Source organism: Lontra canadensis, unplaced genomic scaffold (assembly GCF_010015895.1).
Source record: "Lontra canadensis isolate GAN:19392208 unplaced genomic scaffold, GSC_riverotter_1.0 scaffold35, whole genome shotgun sequence".
NCBI lineage: Eukaryota > Metazoa > Chordata > Mammalia > Carnivora > Mustelidae > Lontra > Lontra canadensis.
Window position 1 is genome coordinate 12,664,834 of NW_022631029.1, and position 18,580 is coordinate 12,683,413.

An 18,580-nucleotide genomic window follows, 5' to 3' on the forward strand; every position below is an offset into this window, starting at 1 on the left:
CCTCTGTCTTTGCATTTCTTTTCCCCCAAACAACCTCATCCCTAACATGTTTTATCAAAGGTGGCTGTGGACTAGGCACTTGCAATACTTATCAATTTGAGAGCTCCTCCAAGCCCCTCTGCCTATCTGTCCTCCCTTGGGACAGGGCGGGAAGTGGGCACCTTCCAAGATGCTTGGTTTCATTGGGCGGGGGGTGGGGTGGATAGCATAGGAAGGGAACTGAAAATCTCCTCTATTTTCTTTTATTGGGGGTGGGTGGGGTAGAGTATGGAAAAGACCACATTGAATGTAATTTATTATAAAGAGACATAGAGGAAACAGTCTGCCTGGAATCTGGCAATTCTGTCCCAACCATTCCATAACCCAGTACTGTGCTCACCTATTGCCATGGGCTTACTCAACTCCACTGCCCTCTCCAGTAATCATTTAATTGAAGCACTTGTTGGCAGGGAGGTCCATTTAGGAAATCATCATGGTCACTAAATTGACCTAACACAACAGCATTGCCTGTCTTGAAAACCAGATGACACATTTCAGACCCAGGTGTCCATCAGTGACACAGCATCCTGAATTTGACCTTGGTTTTCACAGTGATTTGTAAATCATGATATCAGCAGTTATCTACTTCTTGCTTAATAGGCAACCACGTCTCTTTATGATCAGTGTAAACTTGAAATTCCAAGCTACCCATAAATAAGCATGGTACAGCACTGTGTGTCTTCTCTGCCACCAGGTTTTTGTTGTGGAATCCTAATTTAAGGGGGAGTAGGGGAAGGAGAAGTGAATTTAAAAAAACGTTAAGTGGAAACATAGCCCAAAAAGTAAATGTCAACCGGTACTCGGTATAGAAGAAACCAAAGCTATATTCCTTAGTCCTTACCCAGGAGACCATGCCTGCTTATAGAGCAAAATCTAAAGCATTTTTGGAGAAAGTGGAAGCCTAGGCATATAATGCCCCAGGAGCCTTGGCTGGCCCTTCGCTTCCTCTTCCCAACATTTCTGGTACGATGTAGCCTAATCTGACCCACACGAGTGGATCGCTAGTATATGCTTAAACTACAGCCTAGCAGAGCTCCACGAGACAGCCCTGGGAGGTCCGATGTGCACACACGATGTGCCTGTGTCTTCCGCTGTGATCAGAGCTGATCTCCAACATCACTCTCATGGACTTCATGGAATCTTCCCTCTTTCTCTAGATATTCAGTTGACTTTTTAATCTATTTGCCTCATGCCTGCTTTGTATTATCCAGTATTTACAACATTAGATGGAGAGATAGTGACCAAATATGTAGAGGTCTAGCCAGAGTACTAACTGACCAGGCATGTTTGATTAGGGACTAATTTTATAATTTGGGAAGGAGGTGGTATGATGATTTTGATTCTCTAAACAACTGGGAGGATTTAGTCAATATCCAAATGTGGAGGTCACTCCTGTCCTTGTGCATTCATTGATTGAGTGGAGGTTAACCTCCTTTTGCTTCAGAGTCTATACCTGCAAAACGAGGATCATGACATTCAAATAAGCAAAGATACAGATTTGTCTAACACGACCCAGTGTGGGCTGGATTAAAACTCGCAGGAATACTAGTATAACCTAAAAGATTGCTGTCCCGTCCAAGAGAACTTTCTAGAGCGATGGAATTGTCCACAAGGATAATCACCAGCCAAGGTAGATCAGAGCACTTGAAATGTGACTGGTACACCCAAAGAACTAGATTTTGAATGTTATTGAGTTTTAATTCACATAAAATTGAATTTAAATCTGCACGTGGCTGGCGGCTGCCACGTTGGACTGCCCAGCTTTGGGGGATCGCATTCTTCATCATGCTGTCTCCTAAAAATGAGGAGAGTTTGTCAAGGTTCCCACCCAGTAGGGCCCAAGTAGTGTCCATACAGCTAAGAGCTTCTAGAGATAGCAAGAGTGGAACCAGGTTACCCAAGTTGTGCACTCCGGCTCCTCCGGATAACCGAGAAAAACCCTATGGTTCACCAAAGCAGCCAATTCCTTTATAAAAGGTGACAACGGGACTTTTTACTCTTCTGAGGATTCTTCACTACAACCTAGTAATAAAGGGTGAATCTTTTGGACCAACTCACTGCTGGCCTTTTGTCCCCGACTAAAACCAGCTCCTCGGATAGGTAGCAAACAGTGCTGCGGTGGCCCGGAGCTAGGGGAAACGTAGCTCTGGGTAACGATACGCTACACATTAAATGTTGCAGTTAGTATGTAAAGTTGCAATAAATAGAAACTGAGTTACATCAAGGATAGAATTAAACCTGAAGTTTAAACTCCGCAGCACTATAATTAAAACTTAGCCTGTAGCAAATCATTCACTTGAGATTAAAGTAGTGTGGGGAAGCAGAGGTTTGGGTTTACCTTGCTTTCTACAATTTATAAGTCTGAGCTACCAAAAGCTAACAGCCCTGCCCCCAAATCCAGCTCCCAATTAAAAACACAGTTTGAAAACCTTTAGGAGACCTGAGGGGCCCTTTTAACAGAAGTCTGCCCCTTCCCCCCTGCCTAAGTCTATGAACAAATTAAAAAATATTACCTGGTCCCCTGATGGTCTTCTGAGCTGACACAGTGTTTTCATTAATACATCATTAGGGTAATGACATTGTGCTGGCGTTTTGCTTTCAAAACAGCCTGTACTTCAACAACCAGGAATACAGGCTCGGGGCCTGTGAACACTTTGTTCCTGGGAAATAGTCTTCTGGTTCTAGAAAGGGGAAAACAAAACAAACAAACAAACCAAAAAAAAAAAAAAAAAAACAAGGAAGACTAAATGTAATTAATGTTTTAATGTGTGTTCTCTTTATCCTAATCTGGGATGTTCAAGGCTTGCTTCGTGTTTGATTTTTGTTTGTTATTTTGACAAAGTAGACACTGGGGTTAGCTTAGCCATGGCCTGAACTCCTAGAGCCAGCAAGCGTTTCCAGTTCCCCCCAAAACAACCTCAAAGAGGTTTCTCTCAGGTTGGAAGTACGTCATTTTGTGTAAAAGTGGTCTGAGGATCCGAAGTTGAAACTGTGGTCTTTTTTTATTTTCTAGACTGTGAACTGTTACCTCATAGACAATAATGGGTTTATTCTGGTGTCTGAAGACTATACACAGGTGAGTGAGAAATTTCTACCGGCTCTGAGTAAGGAGCTCATGACGTTCTCCAGTGAGGGTGAGCAAAGGACAGTGTTAAAACTTTGAGTCAATGATCTATATTTAAGAGGTAATAGTAGGAGATTATAAAACCTGATTTCTATCCCTCTAAAAATGTCATAGCCTACTTCTCAGCAGGCCCCAAAGAGTTTTTACCTCCCAGTTGGGGGGTGGGGAGGTGGGGGCAGAGCCCAGGGTCTGCTTTCTCACTCATAAAATGTTCAATTTATAGGAACTCTTTGCCTCAAGGGTAGAGGTGCCTCAAAGAGTTTGGGCAATTTTAAGGAGGTTTCCTTCTTTTGATATTTAGATATTTTTCCATACATGACACACACACACGTATACAAACACACAGTCACAGACACACACACACATATGTATTACAACATAATTATTCTTTATGGCTTCTTTCTGGCTTTTGCCTTTTAAAAATCAGTTACCTGAGTTCAGGGATTAACTTGGGCTCTCACACTGAGGAACAAGGATCCAGAAATAGGCAAAGAATTTCCTTCCTTCCTTTGAGCTGTGTGCGCAGTGTGGGGCGGGAGGGAAAGAGATGGGAGGAAACCAGGCCATGGGGCCAAGCACAGAAATCTCTACTGTGTTTGGAAATCAAAATAGGAGTTCAAACCAATAGCATTGTCCTAGAGAAAACAGGTTTCTCCTTTAAAACTTTGTGCATAAAAACCTTGTCTGGAATTACAAATTAAATTAGCATATTCAAAGAAGGTAAAATACAGGCGTGCTTAGTAGTATGACGTGATGAAGTAGCACTAGAGACAGAGGTACGCGGTCTCTGGTGCTCGTTCTCTTACTTCCCTAGTTTGGGGATGGAGGGCATATCACATGATCTGCCCAAGCCTCCTGGCGGGCTCTGTAAAAGGAGGGGTTGAGGACCATTTTATAATGAAGTCCCATTTAAATCATTTGAGGGACACCTGAGGGGCTCAGTCAGATAAGTGTCTGCCTTCAGCTCAGGTCATGATCCTGGAGTCCTGGGATCGAGCCCCGTGTCGGGTTCCCTGCTCAGCAGGGAGCCTGCTTCTCCCTCTGCCTGCTGCTCCCCCTGCTTGTGTACCCACTCTCTTGCTCTCTCTCTCTCAAATAAATAAATAAAGTCTTAAAAAAAATAAATCATTTGAAATTCTTTAGCAGTCAACAATACGATAGGCCCTATTAATGCCAAATAAATTAGTTAATTGTCCTTAAGTCCCTAAGGAGTCTGAGCTTAATGCCTTGTTAATTGATCAACGCTGGCTCCAGGTCACATGTGGAATCGTGCTTCAGTTTTCCTTCTTATCCAGGAAAAGCTTGTGGAATTTTTAAATGCACTTGTGGTGGGTGGAAAACATACAGGGTCAGAAATCACACTTGCCCCACCCTGTCTCCTCGGATGCTGACCATCACTGGACACGGGACAGTTGGTAAAGATGAGATAGCAGTGAGCCCAGAGGTCCATGGTAATGTGTCTGTTCGGCTGAGAGAAGAAACCCCCAGACATCCAAGAGTCCATGGAGGGGGAACCCAAATTAACCACCTGTGAGGAGGAACCCTGACCTCCTGCCATGATGGTGGAGGGGGGAGATGGGAACCTGGTCCCATGCCAGGGTGGGGAAGGGCATGGTGGATATCGTCCGTGGTCAGTCCTCATCTAGCCAACAGTGTAAAGTGCTCGGACCTGGAGGGACATGAATGCGGGCTCTGCTCCTGGCTGTGTCTCTCCAGAGTGCAGACCCCACAGCCTGGCCCAGGGAGCCTGTCCACCAGCTCTGCCCCAGCTTGTTTGATGTTGTCTGGTTTCCTGCACCCCAATTAGGATAATTCTTCTTCGTCTAACAACCAGTTCCATTGACCCTGGCATATTTACACACACAAGATACAAATGTCCTAGCTCCTAGCACCAGCACACACCCACAGGGTTTGCGAAAGACTCAAATTGCCCCTGGAATGAGACTGGCAATGCTCCACGTTCAGTCAGTGAAATGTCATCTCCTTCTTCCTCCTCTCTTTCTTGACTTTTTGGCAAAGTCTTTATATGCCCTTCTACCTGAAAATTCCCAGGAGCGTGGTCGAGGTCACTCCATGGTAATCTGAATCAGGATTTAGCAAACACAAAGCCTACAGAATTTACTAATTCAGCCTCTTAGAAGGATGTCCTCCACCCACCCACACGTGAGCTATAAATCTTTAGTGCACCCACAGCAGTCATGGGAGCTTTCTCCTAGTCTACACTGGCTCAGTCCGGGGTGTTGGCTGCAGAAGGCCGTTGCCCTAAGCTCCGTGCTGCTACAGGGCTACACCCTCCCCCATGAGACCCGGATGCTAGCAGTTCCAAGAGACTGGAGGGATCGACCAGGATGTTAATCCTTCATCCCACCATTCAGGGTCTGCAAATCTCAGCCAGCACCAAGACCTAGTCTAAGGCCCAAACATCAGCCAGGTTGTGGGGAAGGGACTGCTCAGTCCCAAATGCCTTGCGGACGGCCCCACCATGAGGGTGAGCCATTAGAACTCTGCCTGGCCGTGCTGCCTCCTCCAGGGCCGGACTCTGGACTGCCTTGTTTGTCAACATAGAAACTGCCCAGGGACAAAATCACGAATGATCCTCAGAAAGTGATTGGGAGGAAGGACCTACATCCTCAACAGCAGGAAATTTATAGGGCCGATGAAGAGGACTGCTGTATTTCCCTAAACAGGTCACCCAGGAATTATAAACAATCCTCTTTATTACTGCTTAGGAAGCCCTTTCTCCGCCCGTTCCTGTCTATGAAGTAGCGTTTTCATCACAGGGGACCGAGTGCAGATTAATGCTTACTCCACGCGAGCGCGCGCGCGCGTGTGTGTGTACGTCTGTGCACATGCGTGCATGGGTGTCCAATTCCAGCGCTCGGCCTCTATTACTCAATGCCACCCCTCCTCTGCCCATGCCATGTACTGTGGAACATTCCCATCTGTTTACTAGTCTGCTCTGTAATCCCATAACTTCTCCTGACTATCAAGACATGTTCCACTTTTTATGTAGCCTGAACACCGGCCCTTTGCTTCCGTCAGCTCCAGAACACAGACGGCTTCCGTTTCTGATTCTCCTCTGGTGTTTGAGCACATTGTTGATCTCTGCTTCCTCCTGGGTTCTTCTTTTCTTCCCCGCAGACTGGAGACTTTTTTGGTGAGGTCGAGGGAGCGGTGATGAACAAACTCTTAACAATGGGCTCCTTTAAAAGGTAAGGATTTTATGGTCCCCCGCACCCCCTGAAAACATTTGCCTAAATAAAATAAAACAAACCAAGGTCAAATAAAGCAAGCCCAGACTTGACCCTGTGGCTGGTTTGTACTTGTGTCCCTGCTCCAGAAGATCTTGCTGAAATTCGATGCCTCTTGCATGAGTGTTAAGAGTCACAGAAACTCAGCTCACAATGAGTTTCCTGTTCGCCCAGCACAGGGTTTATTGGAGGCCAATATTGAAGTCAGAGCCTGCCCTGGGACACGATTATAACAGTCTTGAGCAAGTGATTGCAAAGAAGTAGGAAATGTTTTCCCCTGGCTAAAAACGAGGAGTGTATTTTGTCTCATATTGGCAAACTCGGGGAAGCTTGCTAGGAATCTGGAAATCGAGGATGAAAAGTGACATTTAGAGACCTGGTGAAATAATTTTAGAAAATCAAGTAAAAGTTCCCCAAACCTGCTCCCAGATGGAGGGGAGTTTAAATTGCCACTAGGAGAAAACCCAGATGGTGCCAGATGCCACTGGAAGTAGGTACTACTCACCTGGGCCAGGAGAAGGAGGCTTACGTGTGATCGCTTCTGCGTGGCTCCACGTCTCTCCCGGGCAGGCCAGCCGTGCTCTTGGGGACACCAAAACCTATGGGAGAAGCATCTCCCCATGAGATCAGGATGTCAGTTATGTTCCCCCAGGAGTCAACATTTCTCCCCTCCCCTGGCCTCCCAGGAAACAGCAGCCTTTGAAGTGCTGCTTCGGTGGACATATTTGATGCTGTTCAGTACATAATAGCAGGGACTACTATGGACCGGGCTCGCCTGTGAGAACCACTGCTGCTGGTGGGAACGGCAGGCCCCTCGCGGCTCAATGGCCAGGAAGTGTTAGCTCAGGAAATCGGACTTTTAAGCCAGTGAACAAGACCCACTGAGGGCCGTGCTGAAAGCAGGGAATTCAAAAATGATGACCCAATTTTTGAGATTCCACAGCTTGTTTGTGCCAGAAGGAGGGAAAAAAAAAAAAAAAAGAAAGAAATGATATAAAAAAACTTGGCCTCACTCCAGCCATTCTGCAATCTCTGACACACTCGCCTACCCCCAGCCTGCCCTCAGCAGTGTGTTCAATTCCCTTTTTAAAATTCAAGTGCAGTTTTGTCCTTTTTTTTTTTTTTTTTTTGCCAGGAGTCATTGGACACGTGCTTGAAAACTCAGCTCGGAGCTGGGATGGGGTTGCTATGGAGTTTTCCACGACCTCTTTAAGCTTCCCAGGGCAGCTTCTGGATTGTCTGCCCTCCGGGGCTCCCCTGGCCATTCCTATCTATACATGGTTGTGTGGCTTTGTACCTCGTTCGCTTGTTTTCAACTCAGTGGTGGGGGGAGACAAAAGAGGAGAAGAATCACACACGTGTTTCTCATTCGAAAGCATATTTTCCAACTTCTTTAACAAAATCAGGGTTCTTTTCTTTTTTCTTTTCTTTTCTTTTCTTTTCTTTTCTTTCCTTTTCTTTTTTCTTTTCTTTTCTTTTCTTTTCCCTCTCGGACAGTCCTTTCAAACAGCTTGGTAGGAGAAGGAGGAAGGTTGTAGTGGGATTTTAGATTGCCAGTCTTCTCCTTGATGTGAGCGGAGTGTGGCTGGCATGAATCTAGAACTTTCTAGAACTTTCTTTGACTCTGAGAGTAGCTAACATATTTGAGGAAAGGGAAGGACCGGGGACTTGACTCAAGTTTAAAAGCCTCTGTTGTCGTTGTGGGAACTGGTCGACAACGCTCATGGGCCTCTTCGAAGGGGGCCACCACTGGGGCCATGAGAGCAATGAGGGTTTACGTTTTGGAGTCAGATGGTTTGGATTCAAAGTTAGACTCCGACATTTGCTAGCTTCGTGCCTGAGAATGAGTCAAGTGACCTCTCCGAGCTTCGGTTTCCTTACGTGGAAAATGAAGGTGATAATTACAGTTGCTTCCACAGGCTGCCGTCGGAGTTAATGAGATAATAATGAGCAGAAAGTTCATACACAGTGCCTGGCATATATTAAGGGCTCAATGATTGCTAGCTGCTTGCTGTGATTCACATTGTTGGAGGTCTTCGCTCAGGCTTGGCTTTGCTGTCTGCCTGGCACCAGGTGGTGCCCCTTCTGCATTCCCACACCTCCTTGCAGGCTTCCCTCGAGGGACATCTGGCCAGGGGGCCTCCAGTGTTGGGGCCCTGTGGTGCAGCCTCAGAGCCCAAGGGTGACAGTCCTTTCATTCAGAGAAGACCTATATTTCAGAAGCACTGAAAGGATGTAGCCAAAAGTACCTGGTGGTGCACTGGGACGGAAGTCATCCCCAGAACACAGGATGCCTGGGGGCTGAGTTGCTCTGGGGACATGGTTGAGTCCAGGGAAAGCTCAGGACTGGTTCCCTGCACTGCCCTCGCATCGTCTCTCCTCCCACTGTCTTGGATACTGCTGGAATGGCACCAGGTTTCTTCATTTGATCTGCTTATATCCAGTCTTAAAGAATGAGTTTTTGGAGATAAGAACCCTCCAAACCATCTTCTCCACAGAGAACAGCATCTCTGTTTGTCCTTCTTCCTTTCTCCCTCTCCCGTGCTCCAGATTTGCTGCCTCTCTCTCTAAAGCAAGATGGTGCTTGTTTACATGGCAGTGAACCCTTTCCTGGATTGGCTGGTCACTTACCTAGTGACCTGATGGTCATTTTATGTAGCAAGGGAGGGAGGGAAAGAATATCCACTTCTAGATCTATAGTGCCATGGGGAAGAGAGGGAAGCCATAGACTTGTGCCAATCACCAACTTGAGGGAGCTTTGAGAAAGTTCTGCTGCAGTGTGTGCAAACAATCTAAGAGACAAGATGGTCTCTCTTGGTGACTTTAGCTCAGTCTTCGTCTTGACTCTGTTTACCCTGCTTACCTGTGACATTAGTATCCAGGGTCCAAATAACATACCAATAGCTTTAGCAGTGTGAAAGCAATGATCACAATGGCTCCTTCCCTGAGCACCTACTGCACACCAGGCCTGGGCTGCCCCGACACATCTTAACCTCTTGCCGTACTTTCCAGCAACTCCGTGGGACAGGTATAAACAGGACCTGCTAAATAACTTGCAGGGCCCCGTGCAAACTGAAAATCTGGTGTCCCTTGTTCAGAACATTTTAAGAATTTCAAGGCAGTGACAGCAGAGCCTTCCACCAAGTATGAGGTTCTGTGAAATTACACAGGCTGCATGCCCGTGATGCTGGCCTTGGGTGTAAATATACCCATTTTATAGATGGTAGTGATGAGGCTTGGAAAGGTTAAGAACTTGCCCTAAGTCTCTGTATAAGAGAGCTGTACTCTGAGCCTGGAGAGAATGTCTAGCTCTGCCCTTCTCCTGGTTCAGGGCACGATAGCACTGTGCTGTGCTTGGAGCTTCTTTCAGCTCTGTTTGAGAAGGGAAAGGTAGCTGAGGAAGATGTTGGCTCAGCAGTGTCTTATCTGGGCGAGCAGAACTTGTGGGAGGGAGGCCAACCACGCGATAACATCGCCCAGATTTCCTCCAGCTGAAGCTGATACCTCTTTGAACCAAGCCGCGTTCCCAAGCTCCCTGCGATTTCTCATGAGATTCCATCCGCCCGGTCAGCTTTCTGGGTTTCAAACCGAGAGCTCCAAGTGCTTCTTCATTCTTAAAACGAGAGTAAGTGGACTCCCTGGGTGGTGACTCATTTAGGGTTTTTCATTTTAGCTATTTTTCTTTTTCACTCACATTCACATCCCGGAAGAGCCTTGTTTTCATATTTCTCAAAATCCACACTCCATGGGTTCTCTCTGCTGTCATTGGCAGTGACATCACCCCTCTCATGATTACTAAGAGAACATCTAGTTTCAAAATATTTTTCTTAAAGTTCTTGTAAGAGCAATTTCTTAGAATTCATTTTTCCTCCCCGCCCTTGCTTGTCCCCAGTAATTCAAATTCAATGTCAAATATCCAGGAAAAGTGAAAATCTATGTATGTATGTTTTAATATATATAAAGTGAAAAACGTGTGTGTGTGTGTGTGTGTGTGTGTGTGTGTATAGACAGTCACAGGAGAGTATCCACAGTTCCTGAGAGGGTCTCCTTGCTACACTGGGCTTAAGCTATGGGCACTCCAGTTGGGCACCAGAATCGTACTGTGTGGCTTTGCCCAGACTTCCCGTCTCTCCCAGCCTCCTTTTCTTCCTCACCCAAATATGGACCTCGGGATTTTGCAAGAATTAGCTAAAACAGAGTATATGGAACTGCTCAGCAAATGGCAAAGTTAGTGCAGATAGAAGGTGAGATTAGCTCTTGGATAAGAGGTCCAAATGTCTGAGATCTTTTTTTTTTTTTTTTTTCATTTTCTTCTTCTCTTTATTTTAATCCCTAAGGTCCCCCCAAAGTGGTCTCTTAGCAACAGTTACCTCCACGGCACAGCCTTGGGGGTGGGCCCGGGGGCCTGGACTCAACCAGCATCCCTGGAGAGCTTTTAAAACATGCCTGTGCTCAGGCGGCAACCCCAGGAGCTTCATGGGAAATCCGGCTGGGGTTTTTATGCTTTGTTGAGAGCATCCACATGCTTCTTATGCACAGTCAGGGTCAAGGAACATTAAGTCAAGAGCACCAGGGTACCGGTCTAGATGCGGTCCACTTTGGAGCTGTCTGACGTTGGGCCACGTTAACTCACTAAATTGCAGTTTTCTCAGTAGCAAAACAGACCTGAAGGAATTATTCACATACCTGCTGGTGGGGGTTAAATGGAATAACGAACGCCTGCTTATACCAGACGTCCTGGTGGGTTCTGCCAAAAGGTCTTCCCTTGTTCTTTTGGATCTGATTAAGCTTGAGGAAGCAAAGACCAATTGGGCACACCTGGCCTTTGGCTTGCGGAGAAACAGTCTGCCTGCTAATAATCTGTTTTTGCTTTGGGGGCTACTGCTAGTTCCTCTCTGTCTGGACTATGTGTTTTTTGCTTTTTTCGGTTTTGTTTATTTTATGCGCTTGGTGCCACATGCCTGAGCTCTCACCCTTCACGACCATGTTTTCCCCATGGGGCCTGGTGAATGTCTTCCGCACCTCACCCCACACATTCATTAACATATCTGACTTGTGTAGAATTCCCCACAGTGGCTCCTTCTGCCCTTGAAATTGCCTTTCTAGAAAGGTGACTCATCAGGCAGAATTCGGGGCTTGGACCATTTCTTCTACCATCTCTGCGGGATGGAACTATACAAGGCTCTATTTAGGTTCCATGGCTGGTGAGGGGAGCTCTCCCTGTCCTTGGTCATCACATCACATTTCAGCCAATGCCCTGGCCTTGGAGTCTCGAGAGTGTCAAAGGAGACGTCGGTCACCTTTGAGGGCTCCTCTCTCCTGCTGACTGCTCCCCTAGTGTCTGATACTCAACACTCATGTCATGAGTGTAATGGCTTCTTGGCTTCCTGTTGACCCGACCGTTTCCACAGAAGTATGCTTTGTCAGAGGTGGCACTGAAAGGAACAAGAAGACAGATCGGCTTGAACAAGTGTGTTTCTGAGCCAAACTTTCTGGAATGTGGAGACATGAAGATTCCAGGGCACTGCACTTTAAAATCCTAAAGCTGCTGCTTGAGCATCCCCCATGACAACACTAAGAATCGCGGGCCTCCTCTTCATCGTAATAGCAGCACACCTCATTTATTAAATACCAGGTACCAAGGCCTGACATCATTCCAGGTAGTTTACGTGTATATATAACCTTCACGCATCCCCATAACAATACCGAGACATAACTACCACCATTATTTCCATTTGACAAAGGAGGACCTGGACGTGGAGCCTCTGAGCATCTGAGGGCCTTGTCTGAGTTCACCCACAGTAGCGAGTGGGGGAGATGGAATTTGCACTGATGTCTCTCAGATTCTGGATTGCAGACCATATTGATCCAATCCTCCCTCATCTTCTCCCCTAGTCGGAGTAGATTGAAGTATTTCTTTTAGAGATATTTGTTCATATTATGCTCATTTGGCTTTAGGAGATATAGAGAAAGAAAGTTTCTCAATCAAACGTTGAGTCCAATATACCAGTTAGTTTTTCTAAAAATAATAGGAAATTCCAGAATAACAAGGGGCTAAAGAACATAGCAGTTTTTTTCTCTTTTATATGAAGGAAGTCTAAAAATACCAATTTGTTGTCGTCATGGACTCACAACCACATCTTTTTTTTCCTCTACCTTCTTCTGTTGGCATTTAAACTCAAGGTTACTTCATGGTCCAAGATAGCTGCTTAGTTCCAGCCATCACATCTGCTGTCTAGGCTGGCAGAAGGAGGAGGATCCAGGAGGTCCAAAAAAGTCCAATTAAAATTTCTTGATTGAAATTTCTTTTAATAAGTAATTTTATTGATTTATTAAAGTAAATTAAGGTTTATTTATTCAAGTGTTTAGTCCCATGCAATATTTCTGCTTCATCACACAGCCTCTCCTAGCTACAAAGGAACCTGGGAAATGTGCATACCAAAAAGTCAGGGTTCTGCTTGGCAGAAGAGGAAAATGGACTTTGGGAGACTGTAATAATCTCTGCCACATCCATCATGCCTGCTGGCTTTGGCACACACATGTCCTCTAAATATTGAATCTGATTTCCTGTGATATCCACTTGGAAAAACTTCTAGAGATGGGGCTGTGTTCACAACACCCAGTTCCCCCCACACCCCACCTACCCATTGCAGTCCTGAACACAAATGGTCATAGGCACCGACTAACTCATCTGTCCACAATGCTGGACCCCAAGCAGCACAAGCAGGAACACTCAATAACACCTGGTGGGGGGGTGACCAGTAGCAATAATGGTGCCAGCAACACCAGCGTCCCTAGGTACTGACACGCTGAGCCTCAGTTACATGCCTTGCACCATGTTGAGCCCTGCACAGGCATCGTGGTGGTGCGGTGCTGTGAAATGTAGACATGAACTTGGCAGAGCCCAAGGAAGCTCCCCCAGCATCCAGGTTTCATGCCTTAAATGGGTTTTACATGAACTCATTCCCCAGGCAGAATTCCACTGTTTCCTTCTATTTCTTACTCAAACAAAGAGACAAAAGAAATTTAATCTTTTCTACGTGGCATTAATCAAGATTCCATTTTCCCCTTCAGTTAAGCTCATTTTTGCAGAAGGGGCAGGTGAATGGACAAACAGACTGCTGGCTAGGTGCTCTTACCCCCATGCATGCATAGTATCCTTAGCCTTGGGATCCAAGCAGCCGGTCCACTCAGGGCTGTAATAACCTTGGAGCAGTGATTTCACCTTCTGAGCCTGTTTCTTTTCCTATAACATGTCACCGTTGCCCCGGACACAAGAGCTAATGCCTACATGCTGGCAGAAAGTAATTGGTTATTATTGCTACTGCTTTTATTACCAGGGTGAGATGCTGACATGACCACTCTCTGAAACTTTGCTTTGTTTTATATTATCAGCACCTGCTGATGAAAAGCATTTGGTGCTTCAGGTATACAGTGAGGGAGGCGTTTTCCCATGGCTTGCTCCTCAGGGGTCTGCACTAGACCCGCGGTAGCCCCAGGACCTTGTGTGTGGCCACGTGGCGCTTCTTCTCTGCTAAGGAAGGATGCTCATTCACTAGATTTTGTGCCAGGGATTCCCAGGCAGGGCCTCAAAGGCAGCAGGGCCAGGATCATGTAAATTCAGCATCTCTGCTGTATTCCTTGTGCTGGGCTGACCCTGAAAAGCGGTACTGTCTCTGTGAGAAGTTGCTCTGGGATGACATGGCCACCAGTGTGAAAAGGAGAAAAGGGATAGCACCTATTGGATTTCCTGTTAACACTCAGATCAACAGACTGAGCTTCTCCTCTCTCTTGGTTTTCTGAGATGTAAGAACGAGTAAGGCTTCCCATCGTGACAGTGGCTTTGTTAAGAATTTTCTGTGTTCCCGGGCCCTGTCCTATCACTTGCAAGTCGAAAGCTGCCCCAGAGAGTACATTTTATAGCTTGACAAAAGAAGACATATTTTTACATGCTACCCTAGGGAGTCACTTTACTTCTCATACTTGCAGATTCAGAAACACTTAAATATGTCCCATGGTGAGTTTCTGCATCAGATGCCTCCCTATCCCATTTTTAGGACTGTATTTACAAACATTAAGTGGTTTCAAGATTGGTTTTTGGGCAAATTGCTTAAGCAGCCCTCATCCAGTGAGTCATTGTAGGGAAAGGACCTGGCCTTGTGGGCACACAGTAGGTGTTTAATAAATGCTGGTCACCGCCGTTACTCACAAGTCAAAACCAGCTGAGCTCATGCCTTTGAAATTGAACCTTCTAATTCTTAGCAGAAATATTTTCCTTGGTCATGATTTTTGTCTCGGAAAAGCGCAGTAAAATCGCTTTCCGCAAGTCCCAGTATCCTGGGCCTGTCATCCACAGGGCACACAGGGCTGTCTAGGTTTTCTTTTCAGCACTTTGAGTTTCTCCTCACTGTATCTGCCTTCTGTCAGTTTCAAAGAGACCCGTCTGGGGAGCGCGGAGATGTTAATGATAAGGTCTCAGCGGCAGCCTGCGGCTGGAGTGGCCTGGTGGGGATGTCATGGGGATTAAGCCATGTTATCTGTAATAAGGATAAACTCCCACTGCTGAGGGCAGCCGTGCTGCACCAGTCTTGGGCCGGGCATGTGGCTCAGGGCTTATTTTAGAGCCAAATGAAAGCAGGCAATTATCATGTTCTTTAACTATAATCAGCCAAACAGGATACAGGTAGCCACAAAATGGAGTTATTTAAAACAGTAACAAAATCACTTCAAAAAGGGTAATAATCTGGAAGTCTCTCTTTCTGCAACATCTAGTTAAAGCTGTCTAAGCGTGGAGAAGACAGGGAAGGCTTGTTCTCTAACCTCCTCGATGGCAACGGGATCAGGAAAGCTTCCTTGGGAAACGAAAGGCAGGATCCCTGGCCTGGAGGCTGCCCCACAGCCATTGAGTTTGGCCTCACTGTGTAAACTCCAGCCTTTGAAGATGGTCCCAGGAGAATCCTGAGCTTTCCTGGGAGGGTGGCTGTTGAGGGGCTCTCACTGGCCCAGCCAGCTGGTCCCTCCTGGTCCACTGACCACAGACTTGAAAGCTGATTCAGGACTTGGGCTATGAGACCTTATCTTAGGCAGCATTTTCTGTGACATTCCAGTGAGACTGGGATGGGGCACGGGGCGGGATTCTAAGCATTTCCCAGAATCTGTCAGAGCTGGCTCGTGAGCAGAAGGCAGAGTGAGGGGGATTCCTGGAATTCTGGCTCTGTCGTTTGTTAGGAGTGTGAACTCGGACGTACTGCTGCAGCTGGCTAAGACTCAGTTTGGCCCTCTGTGAAATGGGGATGATTAGAATCTATCTTGTAGGGATTTGCTTCCTGGAGTCCCTTGCTCACGGTTGCTAAAGAGCTCAGAAGACATGAGCTCTTGTTATCACGGTCCTCAGCTCTGAAACTCACGGATAGAAGTTCCCATGTCACATCTCCGTAACTCCAGTGAGACTCCTGAAGGTGTTTTGTACCGCAGTAACAGACGTGAATTTTACGCTGCATCCTTTGTGCCAATGAGCTAAGAAAATCAGGAGGCCTGTCCATCCTCCAGCCAGCTGAGTAAAGCTGAGTCAGTCCCCATTGCATTAAACATGACCCCCATTAATAATGACAATGAAAACCAGACTAATAAATTCTAACAGCCACGGCAGCCCTGCCTTCTGTTGAAAGCTTCCTCTGGACCAGATCCTGTGCTAAATGCGATATGTATGTAACCTCCGGTAATCCCACAACCAACCCATAACACAGCCATTTCTCTCACCACATGACAGAGGAAATTGGGGTGCCCAAAGAGTAAAACAAAACAAACAAAACGACTGTAATAAGTGGATGAGTTAAGATGGAGCTTCTAACTGGCTCCTAACTGGCCTCGAAGCTGCTGCTGTCGAGGCCACAGGACCAGTCACTTGAGGCCTTGGGAATGGGGTAGCTTGGAGATTCCAAACTCCAACAAAGAACAAAATGAAGCTTTCTGTTACAAGAATCATAACAAAGCCAGCATGCCACACAGTGTATTTCAGTGTATTTCCACGTCTGATTATTTAAATCTTAGGACATCTTTGTGAGTCACTTTATAAGGGAGAAAATGAAATTTCAGAAGAGGGTTAGCATCTTGCTCAAGATTATACCCTGGAGGGACGCCTGGGTGGCTCAGTCGATTAAGCGTCCTATTTCAGCTCAGGTCACGATCCCAGGGACCTGGGATTGACCCCGTGTCGGGCACCGGACTCCTTCATCCTCTGCCTCTGCCCTCCCCCTGCTTGTGCGTGTTCTCTCTCTCAAATAAATAAATAAATAAATAAAATCTTAAAAAAAAAAAAAGAATGCACCCTAGATAATGGCACCTGGATAATAACCATCCAAACCAAACCATATCCACGTCTGCACGACTCTAAGCACAGGCATGTTCCACTCAACCCATGCCGCCTCTCACCGCACTCTGGCCCACGTTCCCGCTGTGGAGACAGAGCTGAGTAGTATGAAAAGGATGGAGCCAATCACAATTCTTGCCAAGCCCTAGAAAGCCCTTCCAGGGGCACAAACGGAAATCCCCCGGATGAGGTGGAGACTGGTGTGGTGAGGCAGTCCAGGACCGAATAGAGTTGTCCCTCCAGGTCTGCAGTAGGTCCCATGGCTGGGGTAGCAGCAGGGCTATGCCAACGATGACCATTTCAGTGGAAATTTGTTTGGGGACTTCCCTGAGCCAGATGCTTGGCTGGTTCATGGGCTACGTTTCTGTCTCAATAAACTCAGATTCTCCTGGCATCTGCCAGGAAGGAAAAAGCCAGAGGACAGGGAATGAGACCAGAAGAAATGTTCTGATGAGGGAGAGGCTTTGAGGATTTGCTGGGAGATCGTGGGACCACTGGAGCCCTCCTGGGTTCTGCTGCTGAAGTCACCTATATGGTTCTGGTTAGGAGCTGGTTTCCATCTTGACCTGGTCAAGCATGGTTAGTTCTCTACTTGGTGCCTGTAGGTGGTTCTTTGTTCAATCCGTTTGTGTGATGCCTCTAGCTTATTGTCCAGAGGAGGAGGTCTTCACCCCTTATTTGAATTTGACCTCGTCTGTCTAGTTGTGACATCTTCCTGTCAAGACTCAGGCAATCGGGCAATCATCATGCTTTCAACTTTTGGCAGCCGAATGCTTTCTTCATGCTGGGTGTTGGGCTAATGCTCAGGGTCCACACCAGTCCTGCTGCATTGAACTTTGCTAAGCACTGTATTATGCTAGAAAGGAACTCCTTCAGAGAGAATTCCTTGCAATCATTTAGGAGTTCATGTATCTCAGTATTAACACGTCATCTGGTAGTTACGTAATTCAGACCAGACTTCAAGTGCCTCTTCTTTGGGGTGCCAGAGTAATGGGAAGGGGAGCTGGTGGGAGGATGGAAGGCATGCTGCCTCTGGGATAAGGTCCTTTCTCCTTCTAGAACCTTTAACTGGCTACCATTCTCCATTCTCTGTAAAATTGTTGATGAGTATTAAAATATCTGCAACAAGTATAAAGTGAAATGCCTTGGCCATTGAGTAAAGGTTGTAATTGGAAATGAGAGCTCTACTTTTATCCCCAGTGGAGAAAAAAAAAATCCATTTTCTTGTTTCATAAGTGGCACTGTTTTCAAAAGCAAAAATATAGTCACTGTGATGGTGGTGGTAGCTGGGAGTGGGGATTATAACCGATAAGCCAACTGATTTCCAAAAAATTGTCAATGTGCCGGGCTGATCTTGGTGTAGGATTGTTTCCTAGTGCTTGAGAGAGAGTGGATCCTGCCAATTCTGAACTCAAAATGGCCCTTCCCAGCTCTCCTCCATCCTGGAGACATGGCCCAAGCAAACTCCCTCCAGGGCCCAGAATCCAGTTCAGAACAGCAACATCCCTCTGGAGTATCCTCATCAAGGCACATCAACCTTGTTTAAACCAAAATGATTGTTTCATCAAGCTGGTGGGCTTCCATCCCTCTCTCCTTACCTAATCCCAATACCTTTACTTCCTTGGCTCTGCAGGTTCCAAGTGTGACGTGGCCGTGTCTCCGGTCCTAGACTTTGCATGTTCCTCATTTGTCATCTTTGTCAGACCTGCGTTTTTTTGTGTTTGTCACTGTTGTACTTGGTGGTGGTGTGGTGACCATTCACCATGCTGCTTCGCCCATAGCTTCCCATTTAGTGAT

General features: G+C 46.5%; 1 protein-coding gene across 2 annotated transcripts in view; it reads left to right on the plus strand.

The window, feature by feature from the left end:
• CACNA2D3 (calcium voltage-gated channel auxiliary subunit alpha2delta 3) overlaps positions 1 to 18,580 on the plus strand; it is an 857,887-nt gene that overhangs the window by 760,665 nt on the left and 78,642 nt on the right. For both annotated transcript variants that reach the window (XM_032868337.1, XM_032868338.1), the window contains 2 exons: positions 3,053 to 3,115; positions 6,305 to 6,375. In XM_032868337.1, coding sequence (XP_032724228.1) covers positions 3,053 to 3,115; positions 6,305 to 6,375 — 134 coding nt within the window. The remainder of the gene's footprint in view (positions 1 to 3,052; positions 3,116 to 6,304; positions 6,376 to 18,580) is intronic.